This window comes from Phyllostomus hastatus, unplaced genomic scaffold (assembly GCF_019186645.2).
Source record: "Phyllostomus hastatus isolate PE091 unplaced genomic scaffold, TTU_PhHast_1.1 phas_contig_1, whole genome shotgun sequence".
Lineage (NCBI taxonomy): Eukaryota > Metazoa > Chordata > Mammalia > Chiroptera > Phyllostomidae > Phyllostomus > Phyllostomus hastatus.
In genome coordinates, this window is record NW_025333498.1 from 36,204,443 (window position 1) to 36,230,141 (window position 25,699).

The 25,699-nt window shown below is 38.6% G+C and overlaps 1 protein-coding gene across 21 annotated transcripts in view; it reads left to right on the top strand.

Moving 5' to 3' along the window:
- Positions 1–25,699, top strand: part of NEB (nebulin) — a 199,106-nt gene that overhangs the window by 44,849 nt on the left and 128,558 nt on the right. For all 21 annotated transcript variants that reach the window (XM_045855577.1, XM_045854126.1, XM_045854714.1 and 18 more), the window contains 21 exons: positions 27–134; positions 1,613–1,924; positions 2,030–2,236; positions 4,339–4,443; positions 5,318–5,425; positions 7,174–7,485; positions 8,449–8,655; positions 10,972–11,076; positions 12,681–12,788; positions 13,708–14,019; positions 14,566–14,772; positions 15,251–15,355; positions 15,509–15,616; positions 16,266–16,577; positions 17,973–18,179; positions 19,967–20,071; positions 21,328–21,435; positions 22,918–23,229; positions 23,525–23,731; positions 24,176–24,280; positions 25,246–25,353. In XM_045855577.1, coding sequence (XP_045711533.1) covers positions 27–134; positions 1,613–1,924; positions 2,030–2,236; positions 4,339–4,443; positions 5,318–5,425; positions 7,174–7,485; positions 8,449–8,655; positions 10,972–11,076; positions 12,681–12,788; positions 13,708–14,019; positions 14,566–14,772; positions 15,251–15,355; positions 15,509–15,616; positions 16,266–16,577; positions 17,973–18,179; positions 19,967–20,071; positions 21,328–21,435; positions 22,918–23,229; positions 23,525–23,731; positions 24,176–24,280; positions 25,246–25,353 — 3,768 coding nt within the window. The remainder of the gene's footprint in view (positions 1–26; positions 135–1,612; positions 1,925–2,029; positions 2,237–4,338; positions 4,444–5,317; positions 5,426–7,173; positions 7,486–8,448; positions 8,656–10,971; positions 11,077–12,680; positions 12,789–13,707; positions 14,020–14,565; positions 14,773–15,250; positions 15,356–15,508; positions 15,617–16,265; positions 16,578–17,972; positions 18,180–19,966; positions 20,072–21,327; positions 21,436–22,917; positions 23,230–23,524; positions 23,732–24,175; positions 24,281–25,245; positions 25,354–25,699) is intronic.

The following is a 25,699-nucleotide window of genomic DNA, read 5'->3' on the forward strand; positions in this document are numbered from 1 at the left end:
TATATCAAAGTGATTTTTTCTTTCAGAATATATACAAAGCAGACTTGAAAGATTTGAGCAGGAAGGGGTATGACCTGAGGACGGATGCTATTCCCATCAAAGCTGCCAAAGCTGCCAGGCAGGCTGCGAGTGATGTAAGTCCAACTGGTGGTCACCGGTGTATGACTAGAAAATATAGGGTGGACTTGTTATCTAAAAGTGACCATATCCGCTATCTCCGACTGCAGGCCAGTCTGCTTGAAAACTGTTTAGAAAAGAAAGTTCCCTAAACAGATCTGAATTTTCTTGGGGGTAAAGATTTGTATAACCTTTATTAATCAGTTCTGATCGAGCACCTTAATTAAAAATTCTCCTCTATACCTCTATACAAATGCACTTTATTCTTCTTTGTGGAAAAAAATAACTTACATACTATTTAAGTCATAATAACCTCCTGATGGTAAAATTTTATCTCAGGGCTTACTAATGAATTCCCTATTGCTCAAATAAGTGATTCTCTTTATTTCATTGCTTCTATGGATGGTGACTTGGCTTCAAGTTTTAAAGCCTCTAATAGTCAGTCATTAGGTTCCATTAAAGTTAGGAATGTTGTTTCTTTTGCTATCTTACTTTGACTTGACTGTGGACTAGAGTCACTTTGTTCTTTGAGATTTAAGTAAAATTGACTTGAGCCCCACCTGTTATCCTGTAGGAAGAAGGGCACTCTCCCAGTGATTGCTGCAGGTGTCCCAAGCGTTTTGTTTTGTGATCACCCCTGTCTCTGGGTTTGCTCACGATGGTTTTGCTCTGGTTCACTTGCCTGGGCTCGCCTTCCCTGGATTCACTTCTCTTTCTGCTCTGTATGAGCCAGAACATAGCCATTTGCTTTTGATTTCTCCCAAGTACCAAGCACTACTTTATTGACTCGTTGTTGGAAATGAAATCGGCATTGCACCAGTGTAAATACAGATGGTTGAATAATAAATGCCTGTGTCCTAATGTCCCTGTTATCCAGAATTCCTCACCGATACCCTCTCAGTGTGGGTGGTTTCCTACAGCTCCCCGACCTCCTCCCACCCCGACTTACACACAAACCTTTCCTCACATCCCTGCTTCTCAGTTTCCCAGGTTCTTCCCAGGTCTCCCCAAGGAAGCTCAGTTCTCCTCACTTTATTATTCAGAGCCAATTAGTGTTTTCACACTGCTGGCTCTGGGTTCTCTTTGAACATGCAGATGCATTAAAATTCTATTACTACCTCTACAATTCTACTAATCAAGTAGCCAGCTGTTTGGTATCTTTTTTAGCAGCACAATATACTTGGTAGAGAATGTGAAATGCTTATCTTTTCTTTTGTCTCAAGTGTCTAAGTGGGAAGGAACTTATTTTACTTCATCATTGGTATGAATTATAGTAACGCCCCCACCTCAACTTCTCTCAGGTGGCAAAATCAACTACAGACAATCCAATGTGCTCAACATTACATTTTAATTTTACCTGGCTATATACAAGTGAATATTTAATTGGTTATTGAAGTAACTTCTAGAAAGCCAAATTGCTTCAAACCGTGGTCTCATTGTTCAGTAAAATTTTTATTACTACATGTTAAAATATGTCCATATTTACTTCTAATAGGTTCAGTACAAAAAGGCTTTTGAAAAAGCCAAAGGGAAAATGGTTGGCTTCCAAAGTCTCCAAGATGACCCGAAACTGGTTCATTACATGAATGTAGCCAAGATACAGTCAGACCGGGAGTATAAAAAAGACTATGAGAAGACAAAGACGAAGTACAACACACCTCACGACATGTTCAACGTTGTGGCAGCTAAGAAAGCTCAGGATATAGTCAGCAATACCAACTATAAGCATCCGCTTCATCATTACACCTACCTGCCTGATGCCATGGACCTGGAGTTGTCCAAAAACATGATGCACATACAGAGCGATGTAAGCAACATTTACTGCATGAGTCAGTCCCTCTTCAAGGCCAGAGCCTGTGTGAGAGAGCACCTTGCCCAGGGCATTCACTCCTCTTTTTCCCCTTTGCTGTAGAATGCCTACAAGGAAGAATACAACAACTGGATGAAAGGCATCGGCTGGATACCTATTGGGAGTCTGGAAGTAGAAAAAGTCAAAAAGGCAGGTGATGCCCTGAGTGAAAAGAAGTACCGGCAACATCCAGACACCCTCAAGTTTACCAGCATCGTGGACTCCCCAGTTATGGTCCAGGCAAAACAGAACACACAGCAAGCCAGTGACGTGAGTACAACAAATGCACAGGTGCCAAGGACAGAGGGAGGCATTAACTGAGTATCAGCTCACTTTTTTATTCTTCGGAGCCAATGTCTTTTCCTTTAGAAATTATTTAATTGAAAATTAATTATTACAATTATTTTTAGTTTGGGCACTGATATTTTCTTTTTCTTCTGTTTTGGTTTTTACCTTCCTTTCTGAAAACTATTCCTCCTTAATTACCTTGAAATACTGTATTATTGGATAAATTTGAAATGGTGCAAAAACTTCTACTCTAGTATTATACACACACACACACACACACACACACATACACACACACTAAATTTAAGCTTAAAATCCCAGGCATTTTATTGTGGCAAATTTATCATATCCAATGCTATATAAAGTTCCTCATATTTAGTTTTCATATATAACACAGGAAAATAATACATGAGTATATGCTTTTGCTCCTCAATTCATCATATACAATTATAGAGACTCTTTTTAGAGACATTTTTTATGTCTTGGTGGAGATTGGTACATTGTTTGCCTGCCTGCCTGTCCATGAGCCATGTATATGGTCTGGCTGAAGTCAGAGTCAAAAGAACATCTGGTGCATAGAAGAGTTAAAGGGACATCAAAAGCATTCATTAATTAATTCACTGAAAGAATGGTTTTTTACACCTGCCATGTGCCAGACACTGTATTATGTGCTGATGGTGTAGAGATTAAATAGATGAGGATTAGCGGGATAGGAGCTGTAATGAGGACATAGGACAGGGGTGTAAGACAAAGGCATGGACACAAACAGCACTGCCATACAGAGCTGTCCATGCTACAGGGGAGACCTGTACTGAGTAAGTACAAGGGAAGCGGGTAACTGCCTACCCGGGCTTCCCTGGCAAATAAGGGAAGAAAAGCATGTTCCTGGCAGAAGGAAAAGCATGACAGCCAAGAAGTAATGAATGGGAAGTACAGCAAAGGGTTCAAGACCGTAACCCAATCATTGAGGGGTTTGTATGCTAATTTATAGTCTGGACATTGTGGAGTAGGTAACAGGATAATTTTAATCCATGGAGTTGCATTATCTGGCCTTTGCTTTAAAAGAGAACTCTTGCAAACCATATAGAGGCTATGTTGGGGAGGGGAGAGATTGGAGGCAAGGAGATGAATTACAAAGTGGTTACAGACATAACAGAAGGCTTATTTAGACTTTAAGTCAGTAGCAATGGGAAAGGTAAGGTTTAGAAGGTGGAGTTAATGACATTCTGTGAATGCTTAGAAAATGGTTCCTAAAGGTAGTGAGGACTCTAAAGGCTAGCTCTTGGATCCTTAGAAGAAATTATTTAGTATTTGAGGATTCACTTAGATATCAGCCATTTCAGACTTTACTTGTGATACATTCACACCAGTTTACATACGACAGACAGAGACACTCCTGGGACATACCAAGAGACTGAAAATCTACTTGTGATTCCAGTTCTGTTTTAGTTTTAGAAATTAAGCAATTTCTTTCTTTTTTATTACCAAGGGGAGGATACAATATCATTTCTATATTATACTCTTATGATATCTTTCAGATATCTTTAAAATGACAAGCCAGGGTAAATACAAAATGGTAAACCTTTTGAGTGTACTGGATTTATGTATAAGCACCTTTATTTTGTGAGAAAATTACCTTCTTTTCCTGATATGATTATAACTGGAGAGTGTTTAGCAGAAGTGAAAGGACTCATTCTAACAATCATTTTCTTTCTAAAAATAAAAAACCCAAACCAAGGAAACCACAGACTTTAAGAACTACTGACTTGATTAGCAGAGAATGAACTCTTCTGGCTTTGATGAATTATGTGATTCATGTTACAGTTTCACATTTGAACTTATTTTTCATTCATCTCTGGCATTAAATGATTCTATTCTCTGAAGGATTTTTTCTCTATTGTAATACACAGTCTTCCTAAAGATAACAAGATGCTTGAGTTTCTTAAAAACAGGAACATGCCTTTGAAAGTTTTTAACAATAGAAATAGTGAGGGATTGTGTTAGTAATGACTATAAGCATGAAATTAATGAATTTTCTTTTTGTACTATTGTAATGCATTTTATTTTACGGCTGTGTGTTGCAGATCTTATACAAGGCTAAAGGAGAAGATGTGAAACATAAATACACTATGAGTCCCGACCTTCCCCAGTTTCTTCAGGCCAAGTGCAATGCTTACAATATAAGTGACGTAAGTAGGGTCTTTGATGGGGTGTGAAATCCAGAACTGATAATAACTAACAGAATTGCAAGGTATGATAGGGCCTTGACAGCTGTGTAGGTCCATTTCCCACATGGCCCCTTTGGCAGCTCATCCTGGGACAATGGCTCTGTGCCTCTTGAGTCGGCCTTTTCAAGTACAGGATGACTTTAAAGGATTCTTCTTCATCTTTAAAAAACATTTTTATTGAATTTATTAGAGTGATATTGATTAATAAAATTATATAGGTTTCTGGTGTACAATTCTATAATACATCATCTGTCCACTGTATTGTGTGTTCACCACCCCAATTGGAGTCTCCTCCCATCACCATTTATCCCCTTTACCCTCTTCTACCTCCTCCCACCCTGCCTTTCCCCCGGTAATCACCATAAATTATTCTTTATGTAGAGCTTAACATTCAGTTCTCTAAACTTCTATTTAGTTTTCCTAATTTTTCATGTGAGGAGGTTATTATCCTCCAGAAAAATAAGAATAAAGAAAATCTTTTTTCTTTTATTAAAAATAATCCTAAAACTTCTAAAGCTAGGTCTTCCCTTGAACTTCTTTCCATAAGAGACTTCTCCAGTTGCTCCTCACACACCATGGTTTCTGGCATTTGTATCATCCTCCCCTCAATCCACTCCAGGTTCTCAGTGTCCCTCCCCACTAGGTGCCCACACGAGATTTGGGTGAGTAATTAGTGCAGAGTCCAGTAATTTCATACTATATTAAGTGTGACATTTTGCTATAGGAGGTTCTTTTAGCTTCTATCTGGAGTGGAATAAAATAATCCCAGCCATTGAAGAGTCACACTAGCTGATTACACCCAGCATGCGACAGCCTTTTCGTTTCTCTGCCCCAGGTCTGCTATAAGCGGGACTGGCACGACTTAATAGCCAAGGGCAACAACGTGCTGGGTGACGCCATCCCTATCACTGCAGCCAAAGCATCAAGGAACATTGCCAGTGATGTGAGTAAATGTTTTGCCTAAAACCTGGGTGATTGCTTTTTTAAAAAGTACACAAATGTATGTTTGTTTAAATGATATCCATTGAAAACAATGTGTTGAATTAATGACATTCAAGTTCTCCACAAATTATTGTTTTGAGAAACTGTCATTTTTTCCATGTTTAGTGATTCTTTTCGGCTTACCCCACTTGGTGGGGGAATGTCACAAACCTGACAGCAGCTCTCTCCCTGCTTCACAGCCCAAATCCCCTCCTCCGACACTCCCCCTGACAGCCCACACTTTCAGTGAGAATGCCCCGGCTAACACGTGACATTCAGATGCCTGCCTGCGTTACAATTTTATTGAGAAGATTGAAAAGGTGTTACATAAGATGTACAGATTTTATAAAACAAATGGGGAAATGGCCCACTTTTCCTGAATGTAATTTTCATTTATGTAAATTGATGCTCATTTTCATCTGTAACAGAAAAAGTGCACACTTACTCTTCTTCCCATCACTGAAACACACAATTTTTAAAGGCACACAGGCCTCGCACACTCCACTGTCACCCCCGTCCCAGGGGTGTGGTGTTGGTTTGAGAAGAGCAGCAGGACACCACCCACATGTGCAGACCACACGAGGGCCAGGGGTTCTGCAGCTTCTCCTGGTGGGGCTGCCACTGAAAACCTGTCCCTCAAAGATTTGTACATCACAGTGAAATACATTTCTAGTTTCAGGAGAAAGTGAAAGTCTAAAGTGTGGCGTTATCTTTTTTCTTTTTAGCACTCGCACAGAGTTTTTCTAACATGCCTAGAAATTACTTGATAATCCTTTTGCCTGCTAAACTCTTGTGGATCTATCAGTGCTTAAAGGGCAAGAGCAGCGTGTGTGCAGAGTTTAGGTGGATTTGAACTTTCTTATGTAAAAATTGAGGTCTTGACCTGTTACATACAGTATAGCTCAGTCTACGCCACATTGCGGATTCTAGCAGCGAGAGATTTTGGACAGCAGAGCTTTTGTGTATAGATTTTTATGGACAGGGAAAGCTCACAGCAGTTCCTGTCCTTACTGTAGTTCCACTATTCATCTGTAGCCACTTCAGCAGTGAGCTTGGAGAGTAGTTGCTGAGAAATAGGGGTGGCTGAAGGCCCAGCTACCTGTCTATGCAGCACCTAAATTGATGCTACCTAGAAAGAAGAGGGCTTTTGTTTTAGCTTTATTAGGTCAACCTGAGACAAAAATCACAATAATGATTTCTATCCTTCACCCCACGATGATCTGAGTGTAAACAACTCACATGTAGCGTTTTTTAGAGTTTCTTCTGCACCTGTTGTGTACATATTACTAAGCCAATTGGAACAGAAAATGGAAAGTTTTCTCAATAACTTCTAATATTCTATGATGTGCAATAATATGATAGATTAGGCAAGATTGCATTCCTGGGATGTGTCATGTTTATACTTAGTATGATAATCCACTTGGTTTTAAATAAAGTTCTAAACACAAACCATCTATAGGACTGATAACATAGAAAAAAACTGGTCTTGAGGGTATTAGAACACCCATTTGTAACACAGTAATGATGAAAATAAATGCTGTCACTCTGAACTTTCTGGGGAATGTGTGTGGGCCAGGGGAGTATGGTTTGCATTTTTGTACAATCTTCCAGAAAGTCACAATGTTCTAAGTGCCTTTGTGTGTGGATATAATTGTTGCACCTGATATTATCAATGCCTAGGACTTTGCTAACCAAATTCTGTCTCTATAGTACAAATACAAGGAAGCTTATGAGAAGTCCAAAGGAAAGCATGTGGGCTTTAGAAGCCTCCAAGATGATCCTAAGCTGGTCCACTATATGAACGTGGCAAAGCTGCAGTCCGATCGTGAATATAAGAAGAACTATGAGAACACCAAAACCAGCTACCATACCCCCGGGGACATGGTTAGCATTACAGCGGCAAAGATGGCCCAGGATGTGGTTACCAATGTCAATTATAAGCAACCACTACATCATTACACATACCTCCCTGATGCCCTGACGGTCCAGCACACCAAGAATGTGAATCAACTTCAGAGTGATGTAAGTATGTAGGATGATGCCGACCCAGAGATGCTGGTACTTAAGAAATAATCACTTCTTCCTATTTTAGTAGACTTTACAATACAATAAGATATTTGAAAAAAAAGGTACTTTAAAATAAACAATCATTATTGAAAGGCTAACAAAGGCATAGTGAACAAGCTGTATTTTTGCTGGCTTTCTGTACTCCTATCGTAATCATTGGCATTGCTTTTATTGACTTCTGGATACAAGATAAAGCCATGTTCCACTAAGTGCATAAGCCACGTTGGTTCACAACAGGAAACAGTTGTTGCTAGGGGAGGCCTACTTCAGGGCTGAGATGTATAATGCAAAATAGCAGCATTCTTTATTCTTTCTGAAGTCAGGAAAGTTATTTTTGAGTTTCTGAAACTCAAGGTCACATTCTCGTGCATGTAAATCTATGTAATGAGTCATCTGAAACGAACCAAGAGTGCTTTGTGATTCTAGAATGATTCATGGAGAGCTGCCTAGGGAGGGTGTTTAATATTCAGGGCTTTTCCATCTGCAGGAGCCCGATTTCTATAAGAATCTGTGAAGGAGAGAAATGGTGCCCATTTATTGTTGCTCAGTGAAAGTGTCTCTCCCCAGCTGAGATCAAGAATAGTGAGGGCGAAATTCAAAGTTGTGCAGTTTTCAGAAAAATCAAAAGAGAGGCCCAATTTGTTGTCAAAAGAGACACAATATTTTTTAGCAGTACCCATGGAAATATGTGGCCTAGATTTTCTGTTTTGTGTAATGCACTCTAACCACAGAACTGCTTTCCCTTATTACCAAATTCTGGGGAAGAAGCTCTATGACAGATACAACCAAAGTTCCATTCCAGACACAGGCATGCTGAAATAGCTGCTGTTCATTTTCCCTGCAGAAAACTGTAGATGTTAGAAACATCGCTTGACTATTCTCTAAGATATCTCCTCATATGAGATTACTCTTTTACAGAATGTATATAAAGATGAGTATAACAGCTTCATGAAGGGCATTGGATGGATCCCTATTGGTTCTCTGGAAGTCGAGAAGGCCAAGAAAGCAGGCGATGCATTAAATGAGAGGAAGTATCGACAGCACCCAGACACCATCAAGTTCACAAGTGTGCCTGATTCCATGGGCATGGTTTTAGCTCAGCAGAACACAAAGCAGCTAAGTGATGTAAGTGGTTTCCCTGCAGAAGAGCTTGTTCATGAATAACCCCGTGACGAGCCACTCCACCATCCTTCTTAACTCAGTACATGGGGCTACATCTATATTACCAAATCAGCTGCTCTCAGAGGTATAATTGAAAGGGTTACTTTTGAAGCAACCTGGAGCTTGAACATAGACCAAACAGGGAGGGGAGAAACAGACTGCTTCAGATAGGTTTTCTTTCCCCCAAAAAGTAGAATCTGAGCTATTCATCAGACATATGAAATAAAACTATTCGTATTAGTTGTTGCTTTGTATGAATTGCAGACCAAGCTCTTTATTGCTCTGAGTGGCAACAGTTCTACTTAGCTACACAGGGAAAAGACATAATCAATGCCCTAATCCTCGGGCACAATAGCTCCATGTTCTGAGCGGCAGTCCGGAGGGAGGCCTCTGGGAGGGAGATGAGGAGTTTACTTTTCAGGGTCATCCAGAGTATCCTCTCTGAGCCTGGGTCTCTTTGGACCCTTATCCTTAGTCAGAGGCTAATTACAATGCTCAGTGCTTTACCTCATTTGGTAACTTCAGAGTTCTGCTAAAATATCTCCACCAGCAGAAAGAGATACATCAAAAGCAAAGGAGGGAAGATTGTGTGTTTTTAGTCCCAGATATTGGCAGGTGGCCAGTGCTTTGCTTGGCTCAGATATGAGGCTTATCTGTGGATTTTATTTCTCAGGCCAGTCCCTGCTCCCATATTACCAGTGACATTTCAAGATTAATTCTATGTCAGTGGTAATAAATTTCATAGAGTTTCCCAATTTCTTTGTATGGACCAAGGTGTTACTTCTTACTGTGTTTTTTTTCCAGTTAGCTGGGAAAACTGTGCTCTTTCCCATCCCAATAAATGCCATCAACATCTACATGGTTACTCAAGCCAGAAACCTGGCTGTCACCACCGATGTCTCTCTGTGTGAAGCCCACAATCAAAACTTTTGCTGAGCCAGCCTCCTAAATCTAACTCAGCTTCCTGTCGCTGTCTTTCAGCTGCCACCAACCTAGTTCTGGCTTCCTTATCTCTCACAGGGACAAGTGCAATCATCTGTTATCTGGACTCCATGCCTGGGGACATACACCACAACCAGGGAGACCAGCTTAAATCAAATTACATTCCTCTAATACTTAAAACCTTCTGGTAACTTTTTGAACTGAAAACAAAATCTCAACTTATTAGCTCAGCTGAAAAGGCCCCCAGCTCTGTGGCCCTGCTCCCCATCCCATCTAACCTTCTGAGTCCCCTCGGCATCCTGCAGCCCCATGACATGACTCAGGCTGCCTTCAGTCCCTCCAGCTGGCTGTGCCCTTTCCACACTCAGGGCCCTGAATGCTCTTCTCCTGGCTTGACCCCTCCCTTTTCTTCAAGTTTGGGCATAAATATTACCAGAGAGCCTTTGCTGACCACCCTTGTTTCTTTCCTAAAGTTATTTTATTTACAACACATCACAAATTCTAATTCTATCTTATAGTCCACATGTTTAGTCTCTGTGTCCTCTACTGGGCTCTAAACTCCAAAAGTACAGGTCTGCCTTTTTCAACCCTTTAAACACAAACTTACGCCCTATTTGGTCCACAGTGCCGTCCAATAACATTAGTGAAATGAGCCAAGGAATATGAATACCAGCACCCCCTCTGCATGATAGTCTAGGTATTTGTCTTACACAGGCACATCTTGTTTTATTGTGCTATGTGCTTTTGCACTTCCCAGATACTGCATTTTTTATGAATGGAAGGTAATACCCTCTACCGACAAAAGGATTACAACTCAATAAAGGCTCAGATGATGATTACTGTGTATTTTGCCACGTATAATGCACTCCCATGTATGATGTGCACCCATGGTCTTGTGCACATTATACACGGGGTCATGTAATCATTACACCCAATGTATAATGTGCACCCTTATTTTCTCCTCAAAAAATTGGGCAAAAATGTGCACATTGTACATGGCAAAATACAGTATAATTTTTTAGCAATAAAATATTTTTAAATTAAGGTACAAACATTGTTTTTTATAAATAATTGTACACACAATGAACTATAGTATGGTGTAAACATAACTTTTATATGCTGGGATACCAAACAAATGATAGTACTCACTTTACTGTGATATTCACAGTAAAATACCTTTGTTGCTGTGATCTGGAGCTTAATCCACAACATCTCTGGGATAGGCTTAGATTTGAAAAAGCACAAATGATAGCCTTCCTTTTTAAAGGAGTGTATGCTTGATGAAACGTACATGATGCCAGTTAATGACATTTACATGCTACCCTCCTTTGTTTTTAGTTGAAGTACAAGGTGGAGGGGGAGAAACTGAAGCACAAATACACCATCGACTCCGATTTGCCTCAGTTTATTCAAGCCAAGGTCAATGCCCTCAACATGAGTGATGTGAGTATTCATCCTAATGACAGTCTAATGTTGCTAATGTAGGTCTTTCCTTTCCAGTTCTGGGTAACTGTGGAATTTAGAATTTTAAGGGGAACAAACTGAATGGGGCCCCTCTGAGTCTCTGTTAGAGGAGGTCACAGAGAAGATTTGACTGCCTTTTGGCTCTGAGCTGGACCCGGGCGAATGCAGGCTGCCCACTCCCTTCACTGTCCTCGAGATGTATGTTCTGCCCATTTCCACAGGGGGAGTCATTTCCAAGGGCACAGCTTTGAGAGAGCAGTGTGTTGTTGAGACCACCTGGATGGTATATGGGACTGGACCCCATTAGGGTGTCTGTAAAAACTTTTAAGGTTCTGGCAGGTGGGTGTGGAAATCTACCATGAGGCAACCTCGTATGTAAGTTCCCTTGCTTATTAAACCTGCACCTACAGTCTGGAGTGACCTGACTCTTTCTTCATCTCTCCTTGCTCTCTATGTTCAGGGGCTAATCAAGATTGGACTTCAACTATAGAACATGAGACTAGAGGTTACCATAAAATTTTGCTTAATGCAGACTGTTCCAAGCTGGGGACTATGAAATCATTAGTGGGTTATAAAATCAATCAAGTAGATTGTGTTCCATTAAAAAAAAATAGAACAAAATGAGGTAGACAAGATTGGAAAATATAGTAGTACATAGTCTGTAGTAAGGTTAAGTTTTGCTTTATTTAACTTTTATTTCAGTTATTTGTTAAAACTTCTAAGAAAGTTTACTGTGGATGGAAGTGGGGAGGGTTGGGTGGGTGGGCTGGAATGGGAGTAAAAGGGAGAAAACTGTACTTGAACAATGATTAAAATAAAATTTAAAAAAAAGTTTACTGTCATTTTCTTTAGAAACTCTTTTTTTGTATGTGACTAACCTCTCTCTCAGGTAGACTAGATATGTAATTGATGGTGATATTTCAATTCACTATTATGAATTGTTTCCTTTTGCTTTTTATTTTTGCAGTTGATAAATTCTGGTTTAAAAACATAATCAAACCTGGAGAGAATTGTTCATTTATTAAGAGATTCCTTAGTCATTCTTTCTCATTTTTTAGGCTCTCTTTTATCTCCAAAAAAACATTTTTTGGTACTCATTTCTATGCTTTTGTTTAATTTAGAATTTTTTCCTGATGTTAAAATATTTAAAAATCAAGGCTAAGTAAAACTGGGTGGCACTAAATCTGGATTTTCAATTTTAGTATCAAGTAACTTTCTGTAAATTAAAATTCTTTATTATTAAAATACAAGAAAATAAAAATATTACATGCTGATAGAAAAGTTGGACATATTGAAAATTATTTTCAAAATTCAATTTGTTAACCCATATTCAAAGCATCACCTTTCCATTGTTTTGTTATGTCAACATATACATTTTTAAAGCAGTTGAGATCATATGGTGTATTAGTTACTGATGTTTTTGTTTAAAAGAATCATGAAAGATGAACTAATAGCCCAAACTCTGTGAATGCTCTTAATAGAAATGGGTATATTATGACATGTTTTATAGAAAGATCTTCACATCCTGTTTCATTCATCTTTTAATTTTGGCAAATAACAAAATAATATTTCTTTTTTTCAAGGCTTATTATAAAGCAGACTGGAAGAAAACCATAGCTAAGGGCTATGATTTGAGGACAGATGCTATTCCAATTGTTGCTGCAAAAAGTTCAAGAAATAATGCTAGTGATGTAAGTCTAATTTGGAAGTAGTAAATTCCCTTTCTGTATATTTTTAAAATCTTTACATGGAGGCTATATGAACTATATTAGAAAGCAAATAAAAAGTTATAATACTGAAATATTTTTAATATCCTAAGTACCATTGATTTTTTATATTGCTCCACTTTGAAATCTTTAAAAACTCAATACTGTTATTACAAAGAAGAAAATTCTCTTTTAAAAACTGTAAAATATTTAGAACTCTCATTAGTATCATTGTTATAAAAATTTATTTTTATTTTAATTTAGTCAATAAAAAATCCTTGGTAAACTAAAATTTCACCAACTGGAAAAGTCTCCAAGTGTTTTTAAAAGGATACAATTTTCAAATAATATAATTTCCACAAACAATTGTGAAATATGAAAAACCAGGAAGAATTATAGATTAAAGTCACCGGATTTTAATTAATTATTTTAAACAAATTAAGTTATAATTTCTATATGAATTGATATAATACCTTGATAGAGTAAAAACACAGTCATTTAAAGTCCAATATACTAATTTGTATAAGGACTTTGCTGAAATTTACTCAAGGTTATACAAATACTTTATAAGATAATGCAAAATAACAGTGGAAACACAATTTAAAAACTACACTAAATCCACAATAAACAAATTTTTCAGGAACCTTTGAGCATATTCAAAGCATCTACTTTTGTATAATCTAAGTAAAAACTACAAATTATTCCACTCTCAATTATCCCCAGAGCACATCTCAAGACCATCCACTAGAAATACTCTGCTAATTGTTTATTTAACAATACTAAAATAATAGATCCAGGCTGAATTTAACTATTGCTTAATTTGCTATATAACTTCAGTTTAATACTTTACTATTTCCTACATTATGCCTTATCAAACTTCTGCCTGCTCTTCTTTTTCATATAGTTCAAATATAAACAGGCCTACGAGAAAGCCAAAGGCAAGCAAATTGGATTTCGTAGTCTTCAGGATGATCCTAAACTGGTTCACTACATGAATGTAGCCAAAATGCAGTCAGATCGTGAGTACAAAAAGGGCTATGAAGCCAGCAAGACCAGGTACCACACACCTTTGGACATGTTCAGTGTGACAGCGGCCAAGAAATCTCAGGAGGTTGCTACTAACGCCAACTACAGACAACCCTTCCACAACTACACTCTGCTGCCCGATGCCTTGAATGTGGAGCACTCCAGGAACGCGATGCAGATTCAAAGCGATGTATGTAATGATCAACAGATAGTTGGCATAGAATTATTCATTTCTAGCTGGCGTGAGGGAAGATCAAGAAATCAGTAATTCCATTCATTTTACCCTAAGCCTGGCTGGACTCATTGTAATTAGGGGTCTTCTCCAGAATTTAGAGCTTGAGGATTTTTCTCATTTGAACTACATGTTCCTTCTTTTGGGGGTTGTTTATACTTTAAAACTTTAGATGTTAAACCCAATATATGATTTATCTTAAAAAAAAAGGAGAGATTCAAATGGGTGCTATAGCATATGTTTTCTAGTGCAAAATTTTGTTCACTTTTCTCCCAAGGCAGTTAATTTTTTAAAGGAATTATTGGGTCAGGATTTCCTGTTCAAAGCCACCATGAATGCAATTACTTTTTTAACTAATTGTATTCCAAGAGACAATAGGGAATAAAAAGCTAGTTATTCTCCCCCAGCTCATTTTCATTCTTTTTGATAATTAGTGAATCATCTAGCTAATGAAACACAAGCCCTGACTCTTTCTGAAATGAAAATTCCCTTTTATGTTTAAAGAATCTATACAAATCCGACTTCACCAACTGGATGAAAGGGATCGGCTGGGTCCCGATAGATTCTCTGGAAGTGGAGAAGGCAAAGAAAGCAGGAGAGATTCTTAGTGAGAAGAAATATCGCCAGCACCCTGAGAAGCTGAAGTTCACATATGCCATGGACACCATGGAACAGGCACTTAACAAAAGTAACAAACTGACTATGGATAAGGTGAGACCTCGCCTGCTGGCCTCAGCCCAAGGACACTCACAGGGCTCATGCATGGAGCCTGCCATGCACTGCCATTATGATCTTTCTTTGTCAGCATTTCAGTCTCTCTGATAGTCCTGGTGGTGGTGGTGATAGGAGGGGCATTCTATAACTCACTTCATTTCTAGAGAGCTCTCAATAACACTGACCCTTGGGCTGTCTGTCAACACCATGCTGAGGGTATGAACGAACCACAAAACTCATGCAGTGTGAGGTGAAGGCAAGATGGTATTTGTTGTTTCCATGGAAAAAGGCTCCACTGTTTGATCATTTTTCCCCTCATCTTGTGTCTAGTCTCATTAGTCCCTGTTGCTATCCCACTCATTTGTCATATCAGATTTAAGCTCTTCTACCATGGGGTTTTGAGTCTCTCCCTCCTGATAGCACCACTACACACTGGTCCTGCTGTACCATCATGTTCCTGCCCTTCTTGTTTTAGAGGCGCTACACTGAGAAATGGAACAAAGACAAGACCACCATTCACGTCATGCCTGATACGCCAGACATTTTACTCTCCAAAATGAACCAAATCACCATGAGTGATGTAAGTAGATGAACAACAAAAGTAGAGGAGAAGGCGAAGGGAACTAATGTTTATGGAATGTCTGTCTTCTACATGCCCACCACTTTGGAATCAGGATCCCTGTTCTAACCCAAATAACAAGATGCTGACTGTCTTTTCTGTTTAATTGTTTAGAAACTGTACAAAGCTGGCTGGGAGGAAGAAAAGAAGAAAGGGTATGACTTGAGGCCAGATGCCATCCCAATAAAGGCTGCAAGAGCCTCTAGAGACATTGCCAGTGATGTAAGTGCTTCCACAGGGCATGCTTTAGGCTGAGTGAATCAAAGCAAAGGAGCCAAGCTTGTGTGTTCTGGGAGCTGCAGTCGGCTCCACCCGGTGTTGGCAGGACCATCACCCCAAGCAACACACAGCCACATCCCTTCGCTCAGTCCACGGACACTCTAATCATTTGTTCATTATTGAATGTGAAAAGTGACTGGGTCTTGTTAAAATAAGTTGCTTTCAGAGTATTCAAATCATTTATAGGCAATTCTAAGCAAAAACATAGGAATGCAAGGTACACATTTACCTAGGAGACCCATGAGCAGGCTTTTCCTAAATTTAAAGGTGCAGCATGAAATACTGTGTCTGCAGCCTTTTCTGCTGGTCAGACAGCTGGGCGGGAAAAGCTGCTTTCTAAAGCACCCTGGAATAACTGATTTCTACATTTATTTGATTAATTTTGAGATCGTTTACTTTCTATGGACTCAAGTCTGGCAAGTAATTTGAAGTAAAAAGATTTTGCTCCCTGCCCCTATGAACTCTTTTCTTTCTAACTTTAGAGTAGCTTTAAAACTCCACACCTATGACAAAGATAATGGCATCTAGTTTACTACATTTTCTTCTCTTTTCTCTTCTCTCTTCATCACCATGCTTTTATTCCTGTCCACAGTTCAAATACAAGCAAGCCTATGAAAAAACCAAAGGGAAACACATTGGCTTCCGGAGCCTAGAGGATGACCCCAAGTTGGTGCACTTCATGCAAGTGGCCAAGATGCAATCAGACCGAGAATACAGGAAAGGCTATGAGAAATCTAAGACATCCTTTCACACCCCAGTGGACATGTTCAGTGTGGTGGCAGCCAAGAAGTCTCAGGAAGTGGCCACAAATGCCAACTATAGGAATGTGATCCATACCTACAACTTGCTTCCTGATGCCATGAACTTCGAATTGGCCAAAAACATGATGCAGATTCAAAGTGATGTACGTCATAGCCACTCTATTTGCACAGCATTTACTCTAAATAAAAAGCAAATCATTAATGACCATAAGTAATGATATTTTGAAAATCCTAAAAGAAATTCATGTGTAATTTTCCAAATGAGGTGTTTCTTCTTCTTTTTTTTAACCTTAGGTTAAATTTATTTTTTTTAAAGATTTTATTTATTTATTTTTAGAGAGGGAAAGGAGGGAGAAAGAGAGAGAGAGAAACATCAATATACGGTTGTTGGGGGTCATGGCCTGCAACTCAGGCATGTGCCCTGACTGGGAATTGAACCTGTGACACTTTGGTTCGCAGCCCGCACTCAATTCACTGAGCTACACCAGCCAGGGGAGGTTAAATTTATTTTTTAACAAAAGGGGATCAATTCTAGAAACTAAGTCTTATTTTTTACTCTTATTGCTGTGAGTCTTGCTGGATGCTGGATTCAGCAGTGGCAAATGAAATTCAGTTTCAGAAAGAATGTGTTGAAAGAAGTCTGTCTGACAAAGAAGCCTAAAGGCTCCTAATGAAGGAGTGAGAGGGAAAGCAGCAAGTAGAAACATGAGAACTCCTGCCCCTCACTCCCAACCAGCCTCCATTCCATTGTGCCCAACTTTGTGTTGCCTGTATTACCACCTGAGGAAATACTGAGGAGGTGATGGCTGAGGCAGCTTATTAGAATAAATGTAAAGGAGGCACTGACAGTAGAGAGCCAAGAATTCAGCTACAGAGGACACTTGGTGGCTGGAAAAAGTGAACTTAAATTATATATTAAATGCCAGCCACACCAAGACCGTATTTCTCTTTGGGAATGTAAGAGCTGAGCTATTCTCTCATATATATAACATATATATTACATATATGAGGTACATAAGTGCCCAAATGAAAGCAACTGTGTATATAGTTGCAGAGGAGCATGTCAGAGCTGACAGGAGAAAAATGAAATTTGTACAAAGTACCAGTGAGGTTCCTGGTATACCTGAGGGAGTTGTAACATGGTGGCTGATGAGAGGCTTATGGCAAAAGAGGGAAATGGGGCCCCCACAAGTCACCTATTAATCAAGAGAACTTGAACATTTTTGTAAGAAAATTAGGCTAGCATAGTCACCTTTCTTGAGATAATAGTAACGTGGAAATTTAATCTATTTTGTATTTCTTAGCACTTTTTCTTCAGGAAGGCATTTGAGAAAAACAAATCACAAAGATATTACTGCTTATTTTTAATTTCTCATGCGAAGAAATGTATAAAATCTGAAGTTAAGGGATAAAAATAGTTGAAATTCAACACACTATTGGTTGAAAACTGAAATGGAACTCATGGAACATTAAATACCCATGCATGGTTCTTAGAAGTTGTGGTTTCTTCTCATTCTCAAACTTTTCCTCTTTTGCAGAATCAGTACAAAGCTGACTACGCTGAGTTCATGAAAGGCGTTGGATGGCTTCCTCTGGGCTCCCTGGAGGCCGAGAAAAACAAGAAAGCCATGGAGATTATCAGTGAAAAGAAGTACCGTCAACATCCAGACACTCTGAAGTATTCCACATTGATGGACTCAATGAATATGGTTTTGGCTCAGAATAATGCCAAAATTATGAATGATGTAAGTCTTTCAATAATGTAGTATTTCATCTGCATCAGAGAGAAGCCAGGCATGTCTTACATTTAATCCACAGATTTTGCTGAATTTTTTTGCTGAATTAATTAATCATAATTAATGTTTACCTTGAAAGAGGACCTTATAATTAAAAAAATTATATATAACATATATATAATTTTTATACATATATATTACTCTTAGTAAGTACCCCTGCCCAAATGCTCAATGAAGCACTCTACCCAATAGATGTGACAAAGTAAACATGGAGTCTTGTTTGTCTAAGGTGAGTTTGAGTAGAATTTCACAAGACTGAATCAGAAGATTGCCTGGTAACAGCTGGGTGCTGCACCCACCCTGCTTCCTAGCTGCTGTGACGGGACCAGAGCAGACTCCTAGATCACGCGGCTTATGGCAGCATTCTTAACCAGGGCCTTCTCTGGGAATTCAATAGTTCCTTGGATTACTAATTACTCTAGCCTTTAGTAAAGCCTTAGTGTATTTTTATATTTCTTAGCTATAAGTTGATATCAGGACCAAAAAGTACATTGAACTTGGACATGTTTTTAAGTTACAAATAATAAAGCAATTGCAGCAACATTGGCTATGTTATATGGATCACAATTTGAAATGCTATTGATTAGCAAAGAAGGGGGGAAATTATTTTGACTCTAACATGAAATAGTTGCAGAAAATGTTAGTCCTAAAAATAGAGCTGTATTATGCTGAGTCTCTGAGTAAATCCTCTGGAGTCTTCTGAGAAAACAGATTTGTCAAGAAGAGCAACCTCCTTGAAAGGAACTTGCTTAAAAGAGGAGGCACGCCCCTCAGTGCCTCTTTTAACATTTAGAATTTACACTATCACAAGCGTACTATTATTTTTACAACATTAAATATTCATATTTTTCCTTATTGTTAATAATTACCATTGCAGAATAGTGAGGCCAGGACAAGAATCTTAGAAACAGCAGATGCTAACACTGAGAGATAGCCTGGGGATCATCAGGGTGAATCCTCCCATTGCAGCTCTGAGGAGAGAGGCAGGCCCCTTCCCTAAAGAAAGGCACACAGTTGGTGAGCTGCTGGGTATAGACTAGAACCAAATTCCGATGACTAGCTACTGCTCTTTCCACTAGAATTGTGCTAATACTATAGCCAGTAGCCACATGTGGCAATTTACATAAATTAAAGTTTTGCATGTTTTCTATGGCTGCTTTTACACTACAACAGTAGAGATGAGTAGTTAATGACAGATCTTTTGACCCACAAAGCCTGAAATATTTGCCCTTTCCAGGAAAAGTTTACTGACCCCTGGTCTAGAAGAAGGTTCTATAATTTTGTTTTTGTTTTCTCATTAAACTTGCTAAAACAAAGAGAACATTTTTTTTTACCTGTCAGTTTGCAAAGATTTTAAAAGTTGTGTTATGTGCAAGGGAGTAAATGTTAACATAGACTTCTAAAAAGAGCAAGATATAGAACATTGTGTATTATATGACCTCATTTACATAAAGAGGACTCTATGTGAGCTTTAACATGCCCAGAAAATTTTAGGTTGGAGATGCTGTCTCCAGGCCATCAGATAAAAGGATAGGACATTTCACTTTGTATCCTACATCCTCTCCACTGCCTTGTTTGAATAAGCTCCCTTTTAATTTAAATTTTATAAAAATATGATCTAGCTAATAAAAACATAAAATATTGATGCTTATGAACAATGACATATATACTAAGCCAGACTCCTTTTAAGATGTTAACTTCTGCTGAGATTTTTTGTGTTCGTTCTTACTTTCTAGCACCTCTACAGACAAGCATGGGAGGCTGACAAGACCAAAGTCCACATCATGCCTGACATCCCCCAGATTATTTTGGCAAAGGCAAATGCAATTAACATGAGTGATGTAAGTATAACCCCCCCTGTTGTCATCTTTCTTTCCCACCTATTTAAATCAGTAGAAATGAACTAACTAGTAAGTCTTAATTATGAGAGTAAATGTTTTGAAAATAAGAGTCAGAATCCAAAAATGAGAATCTTTCTGTCTTACTTTGCTGATAACTGGAGTCAGCCTATCGATGAGAAGTGGCCCCAGCAATTAGGAATTTGAAGGGCAGGCGGATTTTGTTTTAGGAGCAAGTCCTCCTGCTCAAACTAAGTCACTTGGCAAGAGAAGCACTTGAGGAACAGGGGAAGAGGAAAAGCAAGTGAAAATCCTAGGACTTGGTTCTTAACAGTCCATCCACCAACCTTTTGAGATGGTCCTAAACAAGGGGTGTGGAAAAGTTAAATGGAAAAGTAAGATGCACATTTTGAAGAATTTGAGGCAAGCCTCATAACAAGCAATGTGCAACACTTAATGTTAGAAAATGCCGAGGTTGTTCTATTCCATTTCCTTTGTCATCCTAACCATAGTTACTAGGAAATCTTCTAATTCTGTCAGATTTTTTTTTCTTTTCTTTGAATTACATAGAGATTTGGAATTGCTGATTTCTTTTCAGATTATAGAACCCACACAATTATATAAATAAAAGTGTCAACTGCAAAACAATGAAGTGTTCCTTTGATGTAAGATTGTGGTTGTTTTGTAGTCTTCCTTTGATTTTTACTTAATAAAATGCATCGATAAGAATCTACTGGGTCTTCTCATTTTTAAAAAGCATATTTATAAGCTAATAGAGAACTTTTATTTTTTCTGGTTTCTTAAAGATATGTTTGAGTTTGTAATGAGTATTTTTCTTTTTTTCTTTTTTTTTTTAAAGTTCAAGTTTGCCCAAATTGGCAAATGTTCTTTTTTTTTTAGATTTTATTTATTTATTTCTTTATTTTTAGAGAAGGAAGGGAAGGAGAAAGAGAGAGAGAGAGAGAGAAATCAATGTGCGGTTGCTGGGGGTCATAGCCTGCAACCCAGGCATGTGCCCTGACTGGGAATCGAATCTGCAACACTTTGGTTCTCAGCCCGCGCTCAATCCACTGAGCTACGCCAGCCAGGGCAGTTTTTTTCAAACACAGTTGTTATATTCGTGAGAACATTCGGCCATTGAACCACCAGTGAAACATTCTGTTCAAAAATAAAAATAATGCCACAGTACTAGTTTACTATTTTAAAATAAATCCAGGACTTCTATTTAAAAGAAAACTATTCCTCTGCCTCCCTTACAGAAACTCTACAAACTTTCTTTGGAAGAGTCTAAAAAGAAAGGCTACGATCTCAGAACTGACGCAATTCCTATCAAAGCTGCCAAGGCCTCAAGAGACATTGCAAGTGATGTAAGTCTGAAGGAAAGGAGTCACCTGGCTGGGCGGAGGTTTCTTATCTACCAGAATAATAAGGGCTGAATTCTGGAAAAACTGAGTTCATAACATATGGAAGAAAATGTGCCTGCTAACAATAGCCTCATTCTATTCTGTGAATTCTTCCTAGTGTTGCTATTTTGTTTTCTCCAGTATTTCTGGGGCGGGGGAGGGGGGACCAGAATGCTAACCAATTATGATCATATAGATGTCTGCTCCCTGATTCATGAGACCTAGGTGAATTTATCTTGAACTCTGACACCAAGGCTGTGGCCGGTAGAAACTCAAAGGCTTGGATTGTTCTTGCCTCTTAGGATCTGTCTTCCTAACAGGATGTCTCATGAAGTGGTGTGCTGGGCATGCTGATCTTTTGTGCTCATGACAACTGATTATTAAATAACTGGGAACTGTTCAAACCAGTTGTTAAAATGTTGGTAGCTTGACATAAGCCACAGTGGGAGTATTTACACCACAGAAACTGGCAGACACTACAACTTAGGGCTTTCCCCACCCAGGAGCTGGTGTGCCAGTATACCACTGCCATAACTTACAAAGTAAGCTTTGTGAAACTCAGCTCTTTCATTTGGTTATTTCCCCCAAAAAATCCACTCATAGTGAGTATTTAGTGACTTAGAGATAGTGAGAGGTGCACATTTCACAACACTTTTTCTTTAGTCATCCTCCAGTCATACTCTCTCCTTCTCTGTTTCCGTTCTCCACGTTTCCTTTCCTCCTGATCCATCCCTGTCTCACCCCTACATTGTCCCAAGAACTCCAAACTCTTCTCCCTCTATTAGGCTGGAGGAATTGGCTCTCCCAGCTCCTACCCCCTAACTGGCACACTCAAACCCACAAGAGATAAGTAGAATGTATCCATGTATCAGGTTCTCTCCTCTATAGAGGGGAATTGGGCGATAAATAGTAACATTTCTTCCCTATTAGACCAGTATAGAGAGTCTCAAGAGAAAAGGAGCTCCACAAATATAAAGCTAGTCTAAAATCATACTATGAATCGCATAACTGAACCTATTATCATCAGTAAAAACTGGATGATTTCTCATGGAAGTATCAAGCTCTTAGAACATTCTGCTTTTTTCTCTCACTTGCTGTACTCTGATTACCAACTAAAGGCCTCTTTGACACTAACAGCAGAGTATGTGTGCAAGGCAGTGCGGTGTATCATCACACGATCTGGGTTCTAATCCTTAGTGACCTTACAAATCCCTTACCTCTGGCTCCCAGCCCACTCATCTATCAAATGGGGGCAGTAACAATGGGTTTGCATGTACCTGACAAGGTAGAGTTGTGTCAAGTTACAGAAATGAATGTGAAAAATGTGTTTTGTGAACTGTAGAATTCTATACAAGTATTACTTATTATGAAATACAGAATGCTGACACTAGAATGATTTCTAAGTCAAGGAAATTGCCCTGAATAAATGTTCAATTTTTTTCACAGTATAAATACAAATATAATTATGAAAAGGAGAAGGGGAAAATGGTTGGTTTCCGCAGTCTTGAGGATGATCCCAAATTAGTCCATTCCATGCAAGTGGCTAAGATACAATCCGATCGGGAGTACAAGAAAAACTATGAAAAGACAAAGACCAGCTACCATACCCCTGCCGACATGCTCAGTGTCACGGCCGCCAAGGATGCCCAAGCCAACATCACCAACACCAACTATAAGCACCTAATTCACAAGTACATCCTCCTTCCAGATGCCATGAACATCCAGCTGAGCAAGAATATGAATCACATACAGAGTGAAGTAAGGCTTTCTTTTTCCTGGATGATGCATGGATTCCTAGCATTGGAAAGGAGATCACAGTCTTCTATGCCACAATTTTCTGTTGGGTGAAGGGATTAGCCAAAGAACATATATACATAACTCATAGACAAAGACAACAGTGTGGTAAAGGCCAGAAGGAATTGGGGGAGGTGAGGGTTGGGTGGAGGTGGGCAAGGCAGGGAAAATAGGGATATCTGTAATAGTGTTGCCAATAAAAATAGAGTTAAAAAAGTAAATTGATGCAGTAGCGTAGATTTGCCTCTTCTCTTTATAGAATGAATATAAGCAGGACTACAATGAATGGTACAAAGGGCTTGGTTGGAGTCCAGCTGGTTCCCTAGAAGTGGAGAAGGCCAAGAAAGCAACTGAATACGCCAGTGATCAGAAATACCGCCAGCACCCCAGCAATTTCCAGTTTAAGAAGCTGACTGACTCCATGGACATGGTTCTTGCCAAGCAGAATGCGCTTAACATGAACAAGGTAGACAGAACAACCCTCCTTCCACACAGTTCCCAGCGAGGCAGGGCTCACAGCTCTGGTTCTTGTCTACGACCTTTGATTCTGATTCGCCACTTCTAGGTGCAGACAAACTGTCCACAGCACATCCTATGCCATTTTCTCCTGCTGCCTACCTCTTAATTTTATTTCTTCTGCCCTTTTAATTGAGTTAGAAATCACTTTTTTCAATTATTTTATCTTAAGCATTTCGACCCATCCTAGAAGATAGAAAACATTTAAAAGTTTATTTTTAATATCTGAGTTTTCTTCTGTGTCTTCTCTGAATGACATACTATTTTAGTTAATGAATCAAGTTATTCTAATTCAAATTGCCTGCATTCAAATACTCTGCTATATTTTTTTCTTTCTGGTTTGTCCTCAAAAGTTATTCAAATGTCAAATGCTTTTTTTTTTTTAACTTTCTAGCACTTATACACCATTGACTGGAACAAAGACAAAACCAAGATTCATCTGATGCCCGACACACCAGATATTTTGCAAGCCAAGCAGAATCAAGCACAGTACAGTCAGGTAAAGCCATATAAAAACTTGGCTTGAAGCTAATTAAGTTTATTAAATGATATAACGGTAAAAAAAATTGATGTAAATGCTAAAGCATTGGAAATGGATGACTCAAACCAGCTAGCCAAAATTCCATGGAGGCAGGCACTGTTTTGTTTTTCTCAGAGAGTGGGAATTAATAAATAACTGTTGAAAAAAAATATTGTATCAAACAGACCTGGTATGAGTTTGGTTTTGCCATTTATAAGTTGTATAATATTGGGTCTAAACCTTAATTTCCTCATCCCTAAAATTGGGAACATGGAAGTGCCCATGACATTGAGTTGCTGTGAGGACCAAATGAGAAATTCCATGTAAGGCTCTCAGCACAGAGCCCAACCCTTACAGAGCCATGCAGTAAGTCCTGGATGGCTTTCAGCTGTTTTTATTATTATTCAGTTTTCACATACATGCATCCATTCAATGAATTTGACTCAGAAAGTTTAACTCATTTATTGCATCTTATAAAAGGCATCTTCTCACTTAGATATTACTTTTAATTAATTAATTGATTGATTAATATGAAATTACTTTTATCACTTAGATAATTACTAATTATTACCTGACTTTTTGTTATCAATTATTTTAACATCTTTATTCAAAATATGCGTACACAGGCATGTCAGGTATATTGGGAAAGTTACCAAATATACCTGACATTCCCGTATTGTGTCTGAAAAGAGAAGGCCATACCCCATGGTACCCCCTGTTGTGGGGGTTGTCTCAGAGCCAGAAAACTGAAGCCAGGTCACAAGATGCTTAGTCAATGCTTTATTAAACAGCTCGTTTTACTTTTGTTCCTATCTTTAGAGATAAGGTAGATGATGTTAGATTTTCCTAGATCTCTATTCTCTAGATAAATTTTTGTTTGGTAATCTGTTGGTGATTTAATATACACTGAATAACAACCACTGAATCATGCCTTTAATTTGCAGAAACTCTATAAACTTGGGTGGGAAGAAGCTTTGAAGAAAGGCTATGACCTCCCAGTTGATGCAATTTCTGTACAGTTGGCCAAGGCTTCAAGAGATATTGTTAGTGATGTAAGTACCACTTTGACTTCCATAAGGATCTGAATCAGCTACCATAATGCTTCATTTTTGTCAATCCCAACAGTAAACCACAAAAAATTCAGAAGACTTTGGCTATAGAAAATAAATTATCAGAATTTCATAAGAAAGCACAACCTCTTAATCACAATCTTTCAAACCAAACAAAACAAGGAACTGGTTTGGAGAGAAAGACAGTCTAAAGACAGAATCTAACAATAAATTCTAAGAATGTAAGGGAAGATTCTCTCTAATTCAATTAATTTGGGGCACTCCAGAAGTGTTGGAAAACTAATTAGATGATGTATTAGTACCTGCTTTCTGGCTTGAAGGTCAATAC